This window comes from Pelodiscus sinensis, chromosome 15, assembly GCF_052426305.1.
Source record: "Pelodiscus sinensis isolate ZL-2025 chromosome 15, ASM5242630v1, whole genome shotgun sequence".
Lineage (NCBI taxonomy): Eukaryota > Metazoa > Chordata > Testudines > Trionychidae > Pelodiscus > Pelodiscus sinensis.
Window position 1 is genome coordinate 34,409,114 of NC_143066.1, and position 21,998 is coordinate 34,431,111.

The 21,998-nt window shown below is 50.7% G+C and overlaps 1 protein-coding gene across 1 annotated transcript in view; it reads left to right on the forward strand.

The window, feature by feature from the left end:
• The window catches only part of NATD1 (N-acetyltransferase domain containing 1), a 48,642-nt gene that overhangs the window by 20,824 nt on the left and 5,820 nt on the right, over positions 1–21,998 (forward strand). The window contains exon 2 of the mRNA XM_006126620.5: positions 13,412–13,530. Coding sequence (XP_006126682.1) covers positions 13,412–13,530 — 119 coding nt within the window. The remainder of the gene's footprint in view (positions 1–13,411; positions 13,531–21,998) is intronic.

The window sequence follows — 21,998 nt, forward strand, 5'->3', positions numbered from 1 at the left end:
GTTGAGGAAGGGTCGATCCTACCAATTTAGACTCTTTCCTGAATTTGGCCCAGAAAAGGACTGTGAATCCAGAGCGCTTGGATAAATGCAAAGGAACAAAGTCCAGAATTACTGGTCTCCTGCTGTCTGTGTCTCTCTCTCTCCCCTTGCCATGTTCTTAATTAGGCAACATTCCCGACTTGATCTCTTCCAGGTTTATTTTACTGCCTGGGTGTAAAAAGTGTTAAGCAAACCCCTGGGAAGGCCCATGTGAGACAATTACTTGCCTTCCAGGGCTACCCGGCTGGCAATCCCTGATGTTCCCTGGAACAGAGCAGCCTTTTGCTCCAACCCCCACCCTAGCGCTGCCTGGTCTATTGTTTTCCGAGCTCAGAGGCTTCCTGGTATTGATACAGCCCAGAACAGCCCTCATTGTTCCGAGGGGGAGAGCAGGAGGCACTGTCTTGCCAGTGAAAGGGCTAGTGGTAAAGCTTAGTTCATGTGAGCCCACGTGTGCCAGTCACAGGCGGACGGCGTGGTGCTGGTGGGCAGTCGCTAGGGACTCCTGAGGCGGTGGGGATGGGGGGATGATGAGGTGGGGAGTGTAATGTTTTCTGCTGCCTGGAACCCGCTTCTCGCGAGGAAACCCTGAACTCACTCGGCCTGACAACTGCCCACCCTGCATGGCTTTGTGCCCACCCACCTCCTGGCTGCTGATGGGGCATTCTCTGCCCGCTGACGAGCTGACCCATTGGGTGAGCACTTTGCCATCCCCAGAGGTGAGAGGAAGGCAGTAAATGTCTTCCTTGGTGCTGCCTACTGCAGCCTGTCCTTTGAAATCGTGCTGCATTGTCCTGCTGGAACCTGCTGCAGCCAGTGATCCTGGGGTGAATCGGGTCCAGCAGCCGCTTCGCTTCCCTGATGCTCAACAGGTCAAGATGACTAGACTCCAGTGGATTTGACACGTCGAGCAGCAGGGAAGGCTAAGTGGCTGCTACCCTGTGGCAGCTAGGGCCAGCTTTCCTCCTGCTTCTCTTACCCCTGTGCCCCCCACTGGACTGACTGAATGAACAAGGTCTACCATTGCACCCTGGCAACACCCAGTCAATGTGAACGGGAGCGACCTTCCTTTGGGTCTGTTGGGGATCTGCCCCATTAGATGCTGCCTCTGCTTACGCTGTAGTCCTTGGGGGCTTTCTAGGAGTGTCTGTGGGAGCTGGTTCCAACCCTAAATTTCCCACCTTGCTCCCACCACTGCAAAAGGCACCGTTCTGATCATAGGTTGTTGGTGTGGCGGGGGCTAGGCGGCTTGTGCTGTAGGGTTGCATGGTCTAGGCTAGTGATTTGCACCCTGATGCCTGCATCCGGCCCATCAGGGTTCTGTGTGTGGCCTGTGAGACATTTGTTTCCCACGTGCAGGGAGTGCCAGATTGTGCTGGTTTCCATCTAAGTAGGTTTATTTCCTACTGGTATTACGAACATGACACGCGTGTAAAGCAAGGGCGCGTGAAGAGGGGTGTGTGCTAATTGCACACAACAGTGACTGAGAGAGCTACACGCTCCTCCTGTATCCAATCAAAGCCCTGTTGTGGGTCACTCGGTACACCCCACGGATTCTAGGTGCACAAGCGCACTGCGCAGGCCTCCCCTATCCCAGGAGACCGTCTTGGTTACAACAATCTTGCGACCCAGTGAGATGAAAGAGGGACACTCATGCAGCCCACTCACTAGCACAGGCTGCCCATCACTGACCTAGGGGACAGGAGGTTGCTTCTCCAAACCTTGGGTAGCTGTGGGCTTTAGGCAAATTAATCTCCATTTTCCTGAAAGATCAGAAACCAGGTACATATGCTGTTCATAGAATCATAGAATCCTAGGACTGGAAGAGATCTCGAGAGGTCATCGAGTCCAGTCCCCTGCCCTCATGGCAGGACCAAATACTGTCTAGACCATCCCTGATAGACATTTATCTAACTTACTCTTATATATCTCCCCAGATGGAGAATCCACAACCTCCCTGGGCAATTTATTCCAGTGTTTGACCATCCTGACAGTTGGGAACGTTTTCCTAATGTCCAACCTAAACCTCCCTTGCTGCAGTTTAAGCCCATTGCTTCTTGTTCTATCCCCAGAGGCCAAGGTGAACAAGTTTTCTCCCTCCTCCTTGTGACACCCTTTTAGATACCTGAAAACGGCTATCCGGTCCCCCCTCAATCTTCTTTTTTCTAAACTAAACAAACCCAATTCCTTCAGCCTTCCCCCATAGGTCATCCTCCTTCCCTCCCTCCCTCATCTGGTTCTACTCCGTCAGCAATATCATCTGCGTTGCATACACTCTTCTGGTTGCAGTCAGCCCCTGTGATGGACTGTCTTCTGTTCCTAGCTCCTTTATGGAGAAGAAGCCCCAGGCATGCTCTGATTAAACACCATAGGGGCACCATTAAAGGACAGGGAAGTACACTCTTGGGCTTGCTAACATATGGGCTTGCTGGGGAGAGGGCCCTGGCAAGTAGCCAGCTAATCAGGCTGGCTGAACATCCTGGTGTCTTAGGGTGTAATGGCTTTACCTGATGACCCTTTACCTGATGGCTGCTTCCTTTTTTTGCCATCGTACAGTGGGGATGGGGCTTCTGTCATAGCCTTGGAGTAAGATTTTTCTGTAGCATCTGGGGGGGAGGGGGCAGTGTCTTTTTCAGCAGCTCTCTGGCCACTGCTCTCGGCACGGGTACAGTGCCGCCACTTCTGGCAGTGGTGAAAACCAGGTGCAGGTGTCCTGTTACCACCTGGTCCTCTGAGTTCTTACAAACTAGCGCTGGCCCAGTCCTCTTCTGCCTCGGGAACCCCAGTGCGGTCCTGCTGCAGCTGGCACCGGTAGCACCCAAAGGCATGTCATGACTGGAACAAAGGAGGGGCCTGCATTCTAATCCAGCCATTGAGTCACTGTGTGACGTCTGGAAAGTCACCTGACTTCCCTCTGCCTTATCCAGGCAGCTGGAAAATCATGCCTTAAAAAAAGGGGAGGGGGAAGAGGAGAAAAAAGGGGAAAGAAAAGGCAGGAATCCCACTGAAAACCAGATGCTGCATCAGAGCTAAACTGAAGAAAAATCCCATTTTCTTTCCCAGCAGCGTGAGTGGCACTTCCAGGCCATGTAAAGCTTTCATCTGAACAGCTGAGACCTCGCTGTAAGCTCTCTCCCGGGAGCTGCGTGGGGTGGGGATAGGTAATGGCAGACTGGCAAGATACATGTGTTTATGGCTGTGGGGGGAATGAATATGGGGAAATCTTCTCTTTGACGTTTCTTCCCGTCTGAAAAACGCAGTTCGTGTTCTGGCCTGTGGCTGCGTCAGAGCCAGTCATGCACTGAACCCGTGGCAATGCTAATAACCAAGTTGGGCAGCTCCCCACATCTCTGTGCTATGTGCAGGGGGCAGGGCGAGCGCAATGCTATGGCTGCAGAGTGGAACTCGCACATGCAAAAAGCCAAGGCCGATAAGAGAGGAGGCCCCAGCAGCCACGTGAATGGGATTGTATTGTACGTGTGTTTGGGTTTAATGACACGTGTGGATGCTACAAAGGGTCATACGCACGTGTCCTGCTGGCTTCGATGTAATTCTGCAAAATAGAAACCGAACCGCTGGCAACTTCTGCTTTGAAAAGTTCTAACGCCGTGGCGCCCAACACGCTTGCCACGTGTGGCTATTTCATAGAATCGTAGAACTGGAAGCGACCTTAAGACGTCATTGAATCCAGTCCCTTTCCCTCACGGCGGGACCAAGCACTGTCTAGATCATTCCTGACAGGTGTGTGTCCAACCTGCTCTTAAATATCCCCAGTGATAGAGATTCCACAACCCCCTTGGCAATTTATTCCAGTGTTTAACCACCCTGACAGGAAGTTTTTCCTAGTGTCCAACCTACGGAAAAGTTGAGTCAGTTGAGTGTGTCTAGTTGACTCACTGAATTATTTACATTTTCTAAATAACGTGGCAAGTTCACTAGAGCAGTAGCCACTATAGTGACTATTGCTTCATAATTGGTTGGACGCCATGGCTCTAAATGCCTCCATGCCATTGAGAAATTTGGCAGCAGGGTGGTCTTTGTGCCTTTCGCCATCCCCAGGAAAATCTGCTCAAAGCTGGCCAAGTTATCCACCTTTGAAAAATGTACACCTGCTCCGTAGAGCCTTGTTAGAGTTTGACCCCTCCCTTCGTGAAGATTCCATCCTCCCTAAGGGTACGTCTAGACTACATGCCTCTGTCGCCAGAGGCATGTAGATTAGGCTACCAGACATAGTAAAATGAAGCGGCGATTTAAATAATCGCCGCTTCATTTAGATTTACATGGCTGCCGCGCTGAGCCGACAATCGCCGCTTCATTTAGATTTACATGGCTGCCGCGCTGAGCCGACAAACAGCTGATCAGCTGTTTGTCGGCTCAGCGCAATAGTCTGGACGCACAGGTGTTGACATCAAAGGTATTTGTCAACCACCCAGGTAAACCTCATACCAGGAGGCATACCTGGGTGGTTGACAAATACCTTTGATGTCGCCACCCGCGCGTCCAGACTATCGCGCTGAGCCGACAAACAGCTGATTAGCTGTTTGTCGGCTCAGCGCGGCAGCCATGTAAATTTAAATGAAGCGGCGATTATTTAAATCGCCGCTTCATTTTACTATGTCTGGTAGCCTAATCTACATGCCTCTGGCGACAGAGGCATGTAGTCTAGACGTACCCTGAGGGTGCTCGAGCTTCTCACAGTTCCTAGAGTGGACTTACCCCTTGTTTGTGCCATCCCCCTCAGAGCGACCGAGCATGTTTCTCTGCCGGGCTGGATTAAGGTTCTGGGGGGGCCTAACGCTAACGGGAGGGAAGGGCCTAAGTATGAATGACATATTGGGAAAAAAATTATGAAGTCGCTCTATTTACATAAAATTAACACATTTATTCTACTCAATTCTTCAAACAACCAATTTTGTTTTCCTAGCGTTAGCTGTTACAAAGTCGTGAATTATGTCACTGTAATTCAAAGGCCTGACAATTTCATTCTCTGTGCTCAAGAGCAGTGGTTCTCAAACTTTTTGGCCTGCAGCCCACCCCACTCAACACAGACCTTTCCACGGCCCGTCAGCCAACCACCCATGAAGACAAAATGGGTGCAGGAAGTAGTGTGGGTGCAGTGTCTGGGTAGGAGAGATGGTGTAGGAGTGGTGTGTGAGGGTGGGAGAGTCTGGCTGGGAGGTTGGGTGCAGAAGTGCACTGAGGGTGGGGCGTCCGGGTGGGAGGGTGAGTGCAGGAGTGGATTTGGGGTGGGAGTCTTAGAGGGAGGGAGGGTGCAGGAGTGGGGTGGGTGGGTGGGTGTGCAGGGTCTCAGCATGAGGAGGCTGGGGGTGCAGGGTCTGGGCATGAAGGGGATGTTTACCTGGCTTCATGCCTCCTGCTGTTCCCATTGGCTGTGATTCTGGACAATGGGAGCAGCAGGAAAAGCCTGCTAGTCAGCTCTAGTTAGGGGAGCAAGGTGTCCAGGTAGGGGAACGAAGTCAAGGGTCCGCACCAGAGTCAACTGCCAGTCACCAGACCCAGGGGGGGTATCGGCACACGGAATTGCTTCTTTCCCCGGCAAGCTGGATCTGAAGCATGAGGCTCACTTCCCCCACCCCCAGAGCAGGAAGCCAGCACTCCAAACAAGTTGGGGGGCATAGGGCTGGAGCGCCAGCGCAGGCTCCCCACTGCAGGCAGGGACTAGCCCCAAGCCCATGGACCACTAGTGGTCCACGGAGCATGCTGTGGGAACCACTGCTTAAGAGGGACACAGCACTGCATTGTTCTTGAGTCACAGTGGATTGGAGGACATTTCTGAGCCTTGAGAGAAGAGAGAAGGAACATTTGTGGGCACAGAAGGGGCTGTCCACCATAACTAAGAGTTTCCCTCTTCTGTGTATTACAGACTGGGGTGTAGGCAGTCTGGCCTAGTGGTCAGAGCAGGAGTCAGCTCTAGTTTAGGAATCCAGGACTGGTCACTAAGTGTTGGTGGCGAGGCGCGAAGGCAGGAGAAGCAGATACAGATCATGCATGGTGGGAACGGGCGGGTAGAGCAGGAATCTGGAATGGGGCTGGCTGCAGGAGGTGGGAGCAGAGTCCAACACAGCCGCCATAGGAAACCTCCCTGTCGTTGAGACAAACTCCCTGTTCCTTCTCATGGCTTAAACAGAGGAGTAGGACTGCACAGTGGAGCTGTGCAGTCCTCCAACCAGACCCCCAGGAGTGGTACCTTGGCAGGGGCTATCGTCCTAGTAGCCTCCTCCGCCTACCAGGTCTCAGTAGCTATGGGGTGGAGGCCTGGATGGATTCAAGCCCCAGTGTTCTCAACGACATCCCCCTCCCCTGCACCCAGCCAGCATGGAGGAGGGGACTGCCTGATTCCGATCGATAGGGGACAAAAGCCGTGGACTGGGGTGGGGATTGAGGTGGCTGAGGTGGGAAGTGGAGAGGAAGAAAGTGGGAACGTCCCCGTCACTAGAAGCTGGTGGGGGAAGGGGAGAGATGGCTCAGGCAGGGAGCCAGCAGGGAGGAATTGGGACTGGCTGGTCAAAATGACCTGAAGCAAGGGAGAGAATGGGACTTTGAGGGGGAGACTAAAAATGTCTGGGCAAGGAGGCCAGGATGAGGAACCAGGGCTTGGGAAGAGACATGACGGGGCCAGGAACAAGATGGAGGAGGTGGGTGGAAAGGATGATGCTTTGGGAGAAGTGGGAGAGAAAAGGGTCTGTGCCCACTAGAGCACGCTCCCTTAGAGCTGGGAGTGGAGCTCAGAATTGCAGAGTCTCCCCCTTCTGCTGTCACCAGATGCCTGTGAAACCTGCTGAGTGTGTCTCCTTCCCTTCTAGTGCTGGTGCACCAGGGGGGCGACAACCCACTACTGCTATAAGTTACTCCGTTAGCTCCAGAGGTAGAAGTCGGGGGGGGGGGGGGGAATCAAAAGGTTGCAAACATAGGTGATGCATGGGGGAGGATGAGGGGAACATCCCCGCCCCATGATGTGGACAAGAGACGGCCAGCAGCTAGCAGGGGGCTAGCAGGGAGGTGAGGGTATGGTGCCTGCAGCAGAAGGCTGACTGACTCCAAACTTGCTGGCCACATCACTTTGGGGAGGCGGCAGGGCCACCTTCACGCTCACCTGCAGGAAGCAGAGTGAGCTGTAGCCGTTGCTCCACTTGCCCCACCGCTGCCGGTGAGTCCAGGGGGGCAAACTGGCCCCCCAATCTTGCTAATCCCTCAGGTCACATCATTTTGGGGAGAGAAAAGAGGTGGAGTGGGGGTGGAGCAAGGGCGGGGAAGAGGTGGGAAGAGGCAGGGCCTGGGGCAGAATGGGGTGTCCCAGATCGGGGGGGGGGCCCAATGCCCCCCCCCCCGCACCCTTTCACCTATTGCCTCTGGTTGCAAACCTGCTGATGGCCCATGTAGCTGTCAGCGTGATGCCGCATGAAAGAATCTGTATTTTCAGTTTCCTTTTTTTCCCCTTGGAAATTGCACAGAAATAGTTAAAAGAACGTTAAGGTTACAAAGTTTTTGCACTCAGAAGTTGTGTAAAGGCAGAACAATTCTGTGCAACCTTCATTCAGCCCCCTTCTGTTCTGCAAGTGCATTATGATACAATTACATAATCACAGTTTTTCCACAGTAATTTTGTTAGCACTTCAGTCCCCATTGAATCTTCCAAAATAGATACAATTTTCAATCGATCATATGAAGGGGAGGAAAAAGCATGATAAAAGCTACCAAAAAACCCCACCCCATCCAGGCATCCTTTATCCAACACTTACAAACAAAAGACAAGATCAACTATTTCCTTTTTGGGACACTTGTGACCTTGCTCTGGGAACCTTCATGTCTTAATTTCCTCATTTTACGTAATACTGAACTGTGCCTCCTTCACAGAGTCTTTTGTGTTCATTTTTCTCTATTTCTAAAAAGAATGCTAAAGCAAGAAAAGGGAAAAAAAACTAGAACAACCCAGCTATTTGGGTTCCAAAGCTTCCGAATCCTGAAGCTTCTAACTAAAGGTATGTCTAAACTAGCCATCCTAGTTCAAACTAGGATGGCTAATGTAGTCATTCGAACTTGCAAATGAAGCCCGAGATTAAAATATCTCGGGCTTTATTTGCATGTTCCCGGGCGCTGCCATTTTTAAATGCCCGGTAGTTCAAACTCCCTGCCCGCGGCTACACGCGGCACGGGCTAGGTAGTTCGAATGAAAGCTCCTAATTCGAATTACCGTTACTCCTCATTGCAGGAGGAGACATACCTAAGGGCTGTGTCTAGACTGGCAAGTTTTTCCAGTTTTTCCAAAATCATCTGATTTTGCGGAAAAACTTGCCAGCTGTCTACACTGGCCATTTGAATTTCCGCAAGAACACTGACGATCTCATGTAAGATCGTCAGTGTTCTTGTGGAAATACTGTGCTGCTTCCGTTCAGGCAAAAGCCCTCTTGCGCAAATCATTTGCGCAAGAGGGCCAGTGTAAACAGCACAGTACTGTTTTCCGAAAAAAAAGCCCTGATCGCGAAAATGGCGATTGGGACTTTTTTGCAGAAAACCGTGTCTAGATTGGCCTCGGACGCTTTTCCGCAAAAAGTACTTTTGCGGAAAAGCATCCTGCAAATCTAGACGTGCTTTTCCGAAAATGCTTTTAACTGAAAACTTTTCTCTTAAAAGCATTTTCGGAAAATCATGCCAGTGTAGACGTAGCCAAGGTGCTTTGTGTTGGAGGGACCGCGTTCCCAAAGGCCACTACCTGCACCCTCCATGCACTTCTGTGGGTTCCTCATGGACCTTCCATGGAATCAGCTGCAGGATCGATGCCTTGCATACTTAACTAACCATGCCCACGTGCAGAATACACTTAGGTCTATGTGAGTGCCAGGAAAACTTTATTTTCTGCTACATACTTGCTGAAAATGATGCCCCACGTCAGACAACCAATTGAATATGTATTTAAAAAGCGTGAGCAAAAGCACTAACACTTCCCAAGAAGAGAAATGGCCTTACGATTAAGGAGCTGGATTGAAACTTGAGCATCTTGGTTCAGCGACTGACTCTTGTGGCCAGATTCACTCATGTGCTTAAAATTAAACATGTGTTCACATGCTTGGCTGAATAAGAATGGTTAGCTAATCGGGGCCTCAGTTCCCCCATCTTTCAAATGAAATAATGGGTCCTTTCTCTGTGTATGCAGATTGTAAAATCTTCAAAGAGTAGGACTGTCTCTTGTTATGTGTGCGCATGGCAAAATGGGGCGCCAGTCTTGGTTGGAGAGTGTCTATTTGCTACTGTGATAACAAATGAAAATAATCTATAAAGATGCTCTCCAGGGCATGGTTTCCTATTTTAAGACATGTTATGTTACAGCACTCTGTGCATCTATATAATACGTTTTTATAGAATGAGAAAAGCAACTATTTTTCCCACTTAGCCACAGCTCAGAAAAAATAGCTGAAGGGATTTTGCTTAAACTTCCAAACAATCAGCCATGGACATTTTCAAAGACAAGTGTGGTAGAAAGTGAGTGAAAAGAGCAGTTAAAACAAACCATTTAACACCTTTAATTATTGCCAGCACTACTGGGGACTGAATACATTGCTTCCTGTGCTCAGGGCTCTGTGGAAACCACATCAAGGTGGGAGAATTTGTTCTGATTCCCTGAAATTGAGGCCAAAGATAGATTTTTCTAGGTGCTTTTAGTTGTTATAGTTCCTTCTGCAGAGGATGGGTGTGTGGCATTGTTACAGGACTAGCTGTACCTCTCTCCCCTTTCTGGGCTTTCAGATTGCATCTCCTCTGCTCGGCTGGGTGAGTTTCTGCCATTCTCTGCGCTTAGATGGGGCCATTAGCTATGGTACCCCTCTTACCCAGTAGATCTGACTAAGTTTGGATACTTGTGCTTCTTCCCCTTGGGAATCTGTGACTGGTGGTGATTCAATTAGGGATGTAAAATCCAGTTTAATGCGTTAACCCAGGGGTTCTCAAACTTTGATACCGCGACCCTCCTCTAAGTTGCATGTGACCCCCCTCTAAGTTGCTCACGACCCTGTGGGGGGTCGGGACCCACAGTTTGAGAAACGCGGCGTTAACCAGTTAAATATTAAGTTTAACCGGTTAACTGATTAAATAGAGGGGAGTGGGTTGGGGCTGCTCTAGCCTGGCTGCTTCCAACTGCCTGCCGGGCTGCTGCGCTGGACTGCAGCGGGTCGTGGGCAGGGGGTTGCTCTTGAGTAATGGTTAACCATTAAGGGTGATGCTTACCAGTTACCCATTCACATCCCTAGATTCAATATAGTGATCAGTAGGCTGCCTTTCACCAAAGTATTGTTTATCTGAACAGTAGGGATAAAACATTTAGGGTGTATCTAGACTACAGGGTTTTGTCGACAAAAGTGGACTTTTGTAGACAAAACTATACCTACGTCTACATTGCCACTGAGTTCTGTCAACATAACGTCGACAGAACTCAGCAGTTTTGTCGACTGCTGTTAACCTCATTCTACGAGGAATAACGCCTTTTGTCAACAGAGTTCTGTCGACAGAAAGCGTTATTGCATCTACACTGTCCTTTGCGTCTACACTCTCGTGTCGACAAAGCGGCTTGCTTTGTCGACAGAACTGGATGTAGTCTAGACACTCTTTGTCGACAGTATCTGTCGACAAAAGCCTGTAGTCTAGACATACCCTTAGAGGAAAAGAATTTTAAAACCATGGACAGTCTGTACACGTCTATCTTACCTGAAGGCTTAACCAGGTAAGCCCTGTTTCTCCAGACACTTTCAGTATGGAGACCGTCTGTCTCCAGCTGGTATCCTCAGAACAACTACAGTCTTCTCTTGAGAGATGGAGTCCCTTTTAAAACTCCATTGTTGCGCCTTCAATCTCTTGTGTTCATGGCCCTTTTTGTGTCCTGACGTTGTCCCTTAATAACCCTCAACTGAGTGCAGACAAGCTGACAAGTGACATAAAGGGCCATTCTTTCCTTTCCTGTTTGTTTTTCCTGACAGCCCCCATATTCAATTAAATTAAACCAATCTAGTCAGACAGTAAACATCCCAATAACCAGACCAACATACAGCATTCATAAATTATTTCAGGACAGTGCCATATCCATCTCAGGTTGTTTCTTCCAATATGGGAGAATTGTGTATAATTTCCATTCCTGTTTTGCAGGTACCACTAGTTGAATTTTTTTTCTTGTGAACAATAGGCCTGATTCTCCACGTGAGGTCATTCCACCAGTGCTAGACAAGTGTGCGGTGCTACTCTGATTTAGTAGGGTCTTAGTTTCTGCTTTTCACTTCGGAAGGTGCAGAGTCGTGAAGAATCAGGCGCAGAATTCTCCATAGACTCAGTTGCCTTTCTGTCCATTTCCCAGGCCTGGTTTCCTCAAGCATAGAGTGTTGGCAAGAGACTGAATAAAGCAGCCATAATACATTGAATAAAGTAGCCTTAAATACGACTGCTCTCTATAAAAACATCAATGGGCAAACACCAGGGAGGGTGAAGAACCACTTGAGCTAGAGGACAGTATCGGCTCGAGAATAAGTGAAGTTAAACTGGCTATGAATAAATTTAGGCTGGACATTTTCTAACCATCCAAGTGAGGTTCTGGAACAGCCTTACAACAAAGCAAGGGATCTAATAAGTTTTAAGATGGCGCTCAATACGTTTATGAAGGGGATGATTAAAATTGGGTTACCTGTGCTAGCAGGGGCTTCCAGTCCGGTGCTGTATGGACGGCCAAGAATTTTCTGTCCATCTGCTGTTAGCAAGCTCTTTGCTTTGGCTGTTTGTGGCATGTGATTGGTCATTTAGTTCACATGGTATTGTTGTTACTCTCGGGATGGCTAAAAGTTTTTAAACTTGCAAATGCCACGTGGTAAACAACAGTCACGCTGCTGTGATTTTTTTTGAATGAATTTTCATTTGTACTAAAACATGCAAAACTTGAGGTCGAGCAAGTGCCTTCACAAATAACCATTGGCTCCCATGTACTCACAAATGTGACTTTATGTAGTACAGCCAACTACAACTGTCAGGTTTGGGGTGGGGTAGCATTTTCCGACCCATCAACTAAGTTTGCGTGTTTCAGAAGCTCTCTTATGTGCAGATGTCAAAATCCATGAATGCTGCCTAAATTCCTACCTAATTTCCAGTGGTGGCCCGTCAATACAGGCAAACTAGGCGGTCGCCTAAGGCGCCAAGATAAACGGCCATTGAGGACTTTGGAGGCGGGGGCGCCGATCGCGTGTTTCGCCTAGGGTGCCAGTTGTCGGCAGCTCGTCTAGGGCCGCTCCTGCTAATTGCTCTACATGAGCTGGTGCTGAAAAAATAGTAGTACCTGCCTTTACTTGCCCACTGCACACCCCGATATTTAATTTGGCTGTGGAAAAATCAACTCATTCGATATGGGGGATTTTTTGTGACAGGTGCACAAAATAATAATCGCTAACTAATGTGTGACTACCTGGGCCAGATCTTGCATTGTCCAGCCTACTTTGCAATCACACTTGCACATCATGGGTGTGAAATCCCACCAATCTGAACTGGTAGTGTGTTACACAGATTGCTTAGGTCGGTGCAATGACTGCACAAGATGTGAAGCCTTCCGGGTCTGGGCTGGTGAATATTCATGACCAGTCTGGACAGGACAAATCCCTTTGAGAAACTTTCAGCATAACCAGCTCTGTGGATATGTGGGATTCGAATGGTTTCTCTTTTCATATTGGTCAAAGTTCAGGATCTTTGAAATGCATCACACATCACTTTCCATATCCTGAGACCCTTTCCCTCTACATTTCAACTACCAAGGGAAACTAACTGTGTTGTAACATGTTATTTATATAACTTGTCATGGATGTTTGTGTGCCACATTTGATGATTAGAAGTGGGAACATATTTTTTTTCCTAGCATGTGTGTCTGTCTCTTTTCAGTCTCAGAATAATTTTTATCTTCGCTACAAGATCCAAAGTGTTTGAAATGCCGGTTCTGGCTGCCATGTCAGAAAATGCTAGCAGTTGTGGGGGGGTTTTATGCCAGGGGAAAAATAATATATAAATTAAATATATATCAAATATTATACATCTATATTAGAGAGGAAAGATCTGTTTATTAAGTCACCTGGGCCACCTATTTTCACAACCTCTAGCCAGACCAGGAATTGTATAATATTTGTACATATTACAAGGAATGTCGTAATAATATGGTAATTGAAGGCATGGGGCACATGTGGAGGGGAGACCTCACAGCTATTCTGCTAGGACAGATCCTGCCCTTGGTTATGCCCCATGTACATGAAATGGGGAAACTATGAGGATAACGAGGAGCAAAATTTGCAAGCTGTCCCCTTAAGGCGTTTCTGTAGCTTCACTCCTGCCTTGCATTCCGTAGGTTGCCACGACAGGGCAGTGCTGCTTTACGAGTATGTGGGGAAGAGGATAGTGGACTTGCAGCACACGGAGGTACCAGACGCCTACCGAGGAAGAGGAATAGCCAAGCACCTGGCTAAGGTATGACCTGACCAGCCACTAGAGGCGTTTTGCCTTTCTTTATAGTCTAGCATTACTTTTCACAATACTGTTTAGACCTCCCAACTGAGATCAGGGCCTTCTTGAGCTAGGCGCTGTACGTACACATGGTGAGCAGCAGTTCCTGCCCCAGAGATCTAAGGATATGTCTAGACTGCATCCCTCTATTTATTAAGTATCTGATCCACCTATTTTCACAACCTCTAGCCAGACCAGGAATTGTACAATATTTGTACATATTACAAGAAATGTCGTAATAATATGGTAATTCAAGGCATGGGGCACATGGGGAGGGGAGACCTGCAGATTAGGCAGGTCGACATTGCAAATGAAGCGGGGATTTAAATATCCCATGCTTAATTTGCATAAACATGGCCGCCATTTTTGCAGACTCAGCACTTTGTTGGCAAAAAGAGGCGGTCTAGAGGGAGATCTGTGGAAAAAGGCTTTCTTTCTCAACAGATCCCCCTGTAGACTACCTCTTTTTGCTGACAAAGTGCTGAGTTGGCAAAAACAGTGGCCATTTTTATGCAAATTAAGCGTGGGATATTTAAGTCCCCGCTTCATTTGCAATGTCGACCTGCCTAATCTGCATCCCTCTGCATCCCTCTGCTGACAGAGGGATGAAGTCTAGACATACCCTTACAGGCTAAAGATGGACAAAGGGTAGGAAAAGAAGCTGAGGCAGAGATCAGAAGTGAGTCAACAAAGGCTAGGCAATAGGTCGGTGGCAGAGTCAGGACACGAACCAGTCCAGAGCCCTAACCACTCCCCTCCTGCCTCTCTAAAATGGATAAGAGCAGCAGGATGCTACTGCAGAGTGTTAAGGACTCACTAAGGTGATGCATTTTGACACACGTGATGAAACACAACCCGTTCAGAGCAAAAACCTGGGTAAATCGTTAAATCCTTCCTCCCCTGGCTCTCTACCCTTTTTCCTAACAAATTCCCTCCCCATCTTGTATGTTTTGATGTGAAACAGAATATTTTGCCCCCCAAAAGTTGCAAAAATGGACATTCCCAAGCCTGAAATTGAATCCGTGAACATGCATTTTAATGAAATTTTTGAAAAAACAAACCACTTTTTGTTATGGTCTGTTCCAGCACAAGCTGGTGACTCCAGCCCCTTGTGCTATCCAGATCCGAGGCACTCCGGGTCACCTGAGAAAGGGGAAAGGCCATTGTGACTGAGGGTAGATTTCACAAAAGTGGCCCAGAAACACTCACTGAAAGGAGGCTGCAAAGCGCAAGCTGCAGAAGGAGCAAGGGGAGACAGCAATGCTCAGAGCCAGGGGAGACCATATGGCCAATTACGGCCTGCTCTAATAAATCCTGATGAACGGCCATATTCCTTCCGCTCTCCGTTCCCAGCAGTTTTGCCCAGCTGCCTCCGCACTTAGTGCTGCGGCTGCTGACTTTTGGCAGTTTGCTCCCTCCACCACCCCATGCTAGGAGGGAATTTCTGCTTCTTGGCCCGTGTTTTTCTGCTGTTCTTGAATGCATTGCTCTCTGAAATGGCTTCTTTGTGTTCTCCAACCCTCGTCCTCTCACTGGATCATCTTTCTCGGCAGGAAATGTTCCTCTTCCTTTTCCTGCTCCGCAGGCTGAATCGGCCTCGTCTTGCCTCATAACTCATGTGCCTTGATGCATACATCACTTTGATTGCTCTCTGCTGGGATCTTTCCATCTCGTCCCTGTTGTATGGAGACCAGAGCTGCGTTCCATGATGCAGCTGTGCCCTGGCTCATGGCTCTCCAGTGAGAGAATAACTTCCCTTGATTTATGTTCCTTCCCTTAGCGTGGACACCTCAAAACCTTCTTTGTTCTGCAGGCAGCGTTTTGGTGAGTCTGCTGCAAGGGTGGAGGCGTCTCTCTCGCACACAACCTCCTTTCTGTTTCCCCCCTTCTCTTCGCAGCTTTGCTCCAGGCTCTTCCTTCACTGAGTCTCTTTGCTTCATTATTCTGTCATGCGCGGCTAACAAGCTGCTCCATAGTGCCACAGATCCACAGCATTCTGGGTCTGTCTGCTGTTTCTTCCCATGCACCTTATTTTCTAGAATGTCAGCAGTGGAATCCTTTGTCCATGTGATTTTATCGTAGAAGCAGAACCAAACACGTTACAGGCCGAGTGTGACCCTCGCATTTATCTCTCCTTCCAGCCCCTAAGCTTGGGGGGGGGGGGTGTTCATTTTGCTGATTCTCCTCCTTCACGGTACCAAGAAGCAAATAAATAAATCAACCAGCCCCTGCCCCAAAGAGCTTGCAATCGAAGGTTCCTGTGGAAGATGGGATGTGTTGGAAAATGCACAGGCGTAGGGAATGAATTAATTTTTTTATTATAAGCTCCTGTCTTGTGGGCCTTCTAAGGGGTGGAATTTCTAGAGGCCAGGCCAGTGGCTCAGCTGTTCTTCCCGTTGCTGGATGTAACCATATGGCTGAGGGCATGTTCCATTCTCCTTGGCGTCCTTCTGGTGTAATCACTGACGCTCAGAGATGGCTGGCAAGTGTTTTGCCTCTTGCCTGTGTGTGTTGTGAGACGGAGGAGGGAGAATGTTGTGTGGGAAGCAAGCTGGGGAGGACTGGGAGGAGAGTTGAGGGAATCTGTGATTCTTGTGTGGTTCAGGGAGGGGGACTTGAGAATGGCTGAGGATTGGAGGAGTCCCGAGCCTGTCTCCCTCTCCCCCCCCCCCCCCCCCCGTCCTTAGCAGAAGAAAATCTTGGCATCGGAGGCATTTCCCCCATTGTCCGATTTGAACCGGACTGTGATCGCTGCTGTGCAGGGAGTCTGCCCGTCTGCCCCATTCCCCCAAGGCTGCAACACCAGGGACCTTTTCCCCAACACAGATCCCAGCTGGAGTCCAACACTGATGGACTGATGCCCAAACTGAGTTTGACTTGCATGGGATCTACAAGTGGGCCTCCACGCTTCTTCCTCCATGTCACACTCACCTCCCCTGGCCTCCAGACTGTCCGTGGGCATTTGCCTGGTTGGTTCATGGCCCATGGTCTAGGCAGGGGACCTAGAGCATGTTACCTTCCCAACAGTGACCTTGGAAATCATCTTATCATTTTCTCTGACTTTTTTTCCCTCCTCCTGCCACCTAGGGGTTAATGGCATCCCTGGTACAAGCAGAGCTGTAGTCATTGACAGAGGCCTGCCTCTCCATTAGAAATCCTCTCTCCGCACCCTCTTCTGCCTCCACCCGCTGCAGATGTTATGCTCATGATTTTACTTCCCCCTTTGGCGGCGACAAGCCGCACAATGGACATTCTCTGCCCAACTCCAGCTACTTTGGGAATGCTCTGCCCTCAAACTGAATTCCCTGGAGTTTAACTATCTCTTGTGCTGGTGTCCTTCCCTCATCCCTTGGACACCTCTCTGTTCTCCCACTTCTCCCTGCTACATCGGTTCTCCCTCCCAGCCACTGGTGACTGGTCTTTTGTCTGGGTTCCCTGCTGCAGGAGTAGCAATGGCTGGGAGAGGTCTGAGCCAGATCACCAGCACTGCTGAAGAAATCCCACTGGCCCTGCTCCAACCAGGCCTCCAGGCACTGCACTTTCCTCCAGGCAAGGCACCAGTTCTGCAGCGTCCCAGTCAGGAACTTAATCCCTACCCATTCGGTGCCTGGCCTTTCCTAGCAGGCAGGGTTAAGTGTCTCCTTCGCGTAATTACGAGCTGCTCCTCCGTACTGCTGTCAGTCGAGTTGATAAAGAGAAAGAGGAAGTAAGTCTGTCCCTGCCCACCCGCACTTGGTGTCTGAGGGCAGAAGCAAAGATAAATGGCACGTCTGCAGCGGCCGGCGCTCAAGCGCCTCATGGAAAGCTCCGTTCGGTACGTTCTCTAGGCTGGCTCCAGAATGACCCAGAATCATTGGGCCCTTCTAGATCTCCCTGATGGACACCAGCCAGCCCTGTTGCGAACCTGGGATCTTCCTGGCTACAGGCTGCTCTAACACCAGTCTTCCCTTTGGGCCGAGTCCCTCACCGCTTCCACCTTCTCTTCCCAGCCCGACAGCCCATACCCCTCTGCCAGTGGGGAGTGTTAACTTGGGTGGTGATTGTAGGGCCTGCTCCCTGCTCGCCTTCCCTTGACCCATCTATTCCTCTGCCATGAGGCAAACCGGTGTGCGAGGTTCTGGCTGTGTGTGGTGGGAAGTTGACCTGCTGCACATCGTCCCCATTCCTGCTGTGCCGGCTCTGCACCCTGGCTGAGTACCCCCACCCTGCTGCAGTCCCCATATTCCCTGCTGGACCGCCCCTTGCTCCTCCCCTGCCTGCTGCTGAAAGACTGAGACGCTCTGCTCATTCCTGCTCACTCGTGATTTGCTATTGTTCCTCCGAATTCCATGGCTCCTGAAGCACCTGGCTCCTTCCCTGAGTTCATAGAATCATAGAATAATAGGACTGGAAGGGACCTCGAGAGGTCATCGAGTCCAGCCCCCCGCCCTCAAGGCAGGACCAAGCTCCGTCTACACCATCCCTGAGAGATGTCTATCTAACCTGTTCTTAAATATCTCCAGAGAGGGAGATTCCACCACCTCCCTTGGCAATTTATTCCAATATTTGACCACCCTGACAGTTAGGAATTTTTTCCTAATGTCCAATCTAAACCTCCCCTGCTGCACTTTAAGCCCATTACTCCTTGTCCTGTCCTCAGTAACAAAGAGGAACAAATTTTCTCCTTCCTCCTTGTGACACCCTTTTAGATATTTGAAAACCACTATCATGTCCCCCCTTAATCCTTCTTTTTTCCAAACTAGTTAAAGCCCTTGGCAGGGAATGAAGGCAAGGAACTGTTTTTCAGGACTGTCCTCCTCCCAGTAGGTGCTGTAAAGCAGGGGTGGGAAACCTTTTTTGGGTCAGGGGCTGCTGAGCCAGAGAAAAATCAGTCGGGGGCAGCACACAAGTGAGAAGCAAAAAACCCCTCATGGACTTGTCCCCTGACTGAGAAGGAGGAAGGTACTTCCCACGTTTCCCCTCACACATCAAAGCCTAGGAGGGCCCAGGCAAGTGGATTTTGTGTGCTCCAGCCCCACGGTGGGGTGGCGGGGGGCTGGAGTTCCAGCGCTGGCTCCCTAATGCTGGGGCAGGGAGCCCTGAACCTCGGGGCCAGAAGCCATCCAGCCCCCGCTCCTGAGATTCCCCACCCTTGTTGTAAAGCCTTGTGGCCCAACACACTAGCCACATGTGGCACTTTGGCCGGTTGAGCGTGGCTAGTTCGCTCTAACAGTAGCCACTATAGCGCCTACTGCTTCAGAACTGGTTGGACACCACGGCTGTAAGTCCTCACACACGTTGAGAACAGCCTGCCCCACCTTGACCGGGAGGTGGAGCTGGGGCCAACCGAGCAGGAGGTCTCTGTGGTTGTTGGGAGGCCTCTCAACTGGTAAAGGCAGATTGGCTGGCAGCTCCCTTATGCGTCTGCTCTAGTGTGGAGTTTCTGAGCAGCATTTCCCTGGTATGGTCAGCATCCAGGAGGTGTTTCACTGAGGCACTTGCCCCTGGCCTGCGTGCCGGAGCTGGGAGTGGGCGACAGGGGTCGGGTCATTCGATGATCGCCTCTTCTGTTCATTCCTACTGGTAACGGCCGCTAATGGAAGCCAGGATACTGCGCTAGAGGCCCACTGGGCCGAGCCAGGATGGCTGTTCTTAGCTTCCCACTCGGGATGTAAAATCCCGGTTAACCAGTTAATCGGTTACGCTTTAGGTTTGACCAGTTAACCGATGCAGCAGGATCATGCCCACCCCTGTGCTGAGGGGTGGCCCTGCACAGCAGTGGACCAGTGTCTGCCCCTCCCCCCCCCCCCCATGGGAGCCAGCAGCCCAGCAAGAGGGGGCTGTGAATTCTGGTCCCCCACACATAGGTGGCTGGCTCCTGCTCCTAAGCCCCCCAGGGCTGAGTCAGCCCTCCACCTGCGGTGGGCCACAAGCTCCCAGGTACTGGTTAACCGGTACCCGGTAAACGTCACTCCGTTAGGGTGATGCTTATTGGGTAACCAGGTAACCAGTTACCCATTCCCATCCTGACTCCCCTCCAGGTTTTCCAAGCTCAGGGAAAGAGGAGGTGTATCCTTTGGGGATAACCCTGCTGCCCCAGCAACACTGGGCTCCTTAAGTGACCCTGCACCACCAGCAGAGAGATGCCCCTTTGGGAATGTGATGCTCCGTGGCAGAGTTGGAAGCTTTGTCTCGTTCCTGGATGCGCCAGTTTGGCTTGATTGTCCCCTCGCCAGACTGGTAAGAGGGTCCCTCTAGAATGGCAGCCATGTAATGCAGACAGGGACTTCGCTCTTGCTCTGTCAGCTGGCATGAGAGACAATTTGCTTCACATGCGCCATTTCAGGCACAGCTGGTTTCTGTGATGAGTGACTGATAACACTGTGCCCAGCCAGCAGGGTTCCTGTCCTTTCCCCTTCTCGGGTACTGGCATAAGGAAATCTATACTCAGCGTTCCTATTTCAGGCCTGCTAACCCTGCGGGGCTAGACCCATCATAGCCAGCTACTAATCCAAACGCCTACTCCTTCCATCTGAAAGTAAGAATACGCTGCCACTAGCCCAGCCGCTCATAGCCGAGGGAGGAAGGAGATGAGACTGGGACTTGCAGCCAGCAACTGAGGGCTCCATTCGCTCACTGCAGCAAACACATTACTTCCTTTGACCTAATTCTGGCTTTGTCCTGACTGGCCTTGAGCAAGGCCCTTTTCTTCTATGCCTCAGTTTCCCCCTCTAACTCTAGAGCAGCGTTTCCCAAAGTGTGGTCCGTGGCCCAGTACTGGTCCTCAGAAAAATTTCTGTGCACGATTCTTGGGAGAGAGCCCACCACCGCAGCGTCTCTGCCGGGCATGCTCCCGGGCAGCGGGGCTAGATCCAGGGAGAAAGCCAGGCACCATGCGCACCAACGCAGAATGCCTGGTGCCGAACGCAGCCGGGGGAGCCGGCGCCAGCTGATAAAGTGGCCGGGATTGGGGCCAGGAGGGGGGATGGAACAACCCGCCGGACAGGTAGGGCAAGCGACAAGCCCCGGGGAAGGGTGCGGCCCGTGGTTTCACCCACAAACACAGGTGCGACTTGGGGAGAGGACACGAGGCTACTCACCCAACCTCCAGGGCCCATATGAGCCGAGTCATCCGGCAGGCTGAGGGGGGACCTAACCTTACCGGTCCCAAACGGGGGTGAAGTAGATACCTTGGGTTGGGGTCGGGAAACTGCCCAGGGCAGTCGACCGGGCCCACTCCTGTTGGCACTGGGGGCTTTGGGAGGACCAGAAAAAAAATATTTCCATATTCATCATTTGCTTAATGAATATGCAAATATGCAAATAAATGATACCAGTTCTCCAAAAGCTTGTGAATGGGTTTACTGGTCCCCAGTATCAAAAGGTTTGGGAACCACTGCTCGAGGGGACTCTGCTGGGGTGAATTACACACGTGCTAAGTCCGTCGCAGAGAGAAGCTGTATAGTCTTGCAAAAGGCGCTATGCTGATCGCCCGCAAAGTGGGCGTCATGCCCTTGAATCCAATAGAGTTGGAGAGGCACAAGAACGAAATCAGGCCCCCTGCCCGATCCACATCTCTCCTGCAGAGGTTGCTAGAGAGGGAGGGTCAAGCTTTATTTACGTTGCAGTTTGCACACGTCTCTTACAGCTGCCAGCGCTCGGATGGGGTGATCCTGGGTCAGGTGAAGCCCTTTTTCCTTTCCTGTCTCAGAACTCATGCCCTTTCCACTCCAGCGGGGCACGTCTAATGGCGTCATCTGCGAATCTGTGTCCAAAAATAAAACGAAGGGGGAGGGAGAGGAGCAACCGCCAACTTTCTCTCCTCCTCCCCCCACATGGCCGCGACCCCGGACAGAGAGGATTAGAACACGTGGGGGGCTGTCGGCTTCTGTAGCCCCCTGGGATTTTGCTCGCCCGCTCCAGCACTGCCTCATGGTCCTTTTTGTGGCCAGAGCATCCTCTTGTCTTCAGGCTTCTGCCTGGCCCCTGGCAGAGCAGAGGCAATAGGGCAGTGGGTGGGGATTTCTCTCTGCATGTGTCTTTGATAGAGGGAGCGGACAGAGACTGCAGGGAGAGGGGAGCTTTGAACTCAGGATCTTGGACCAGTTCTGTGAAACTGTCTGTCCGGGCACAGAGCTGACAGGGAGCTTGCTGCTGCTGGAGCAGTTCCTTGCCAGCTCTGTGGAGATCCTCCTGCCAGTGGCTAAGATGGCAGCATTCAAAATGCTTTTCCTCCCATCCCAGACAGGTCCAGAGGCAGCAGATTCACCCGTTGCAAAGCCCGGGTGCTCGGCCATTCATTAGTTAACGAGCCAGGAATGCTCGGAGGCGTTTTTAAAGCATTTAGTCTTGTATTTATCATTCGGAGGACGAGCAGGGGGAAGAGCCCTCAGACAGGCACGCTCCCGCTTTTCTGCGTGGCATGCCCTCCCTCCCCGGCTGCAGAGGCAGCC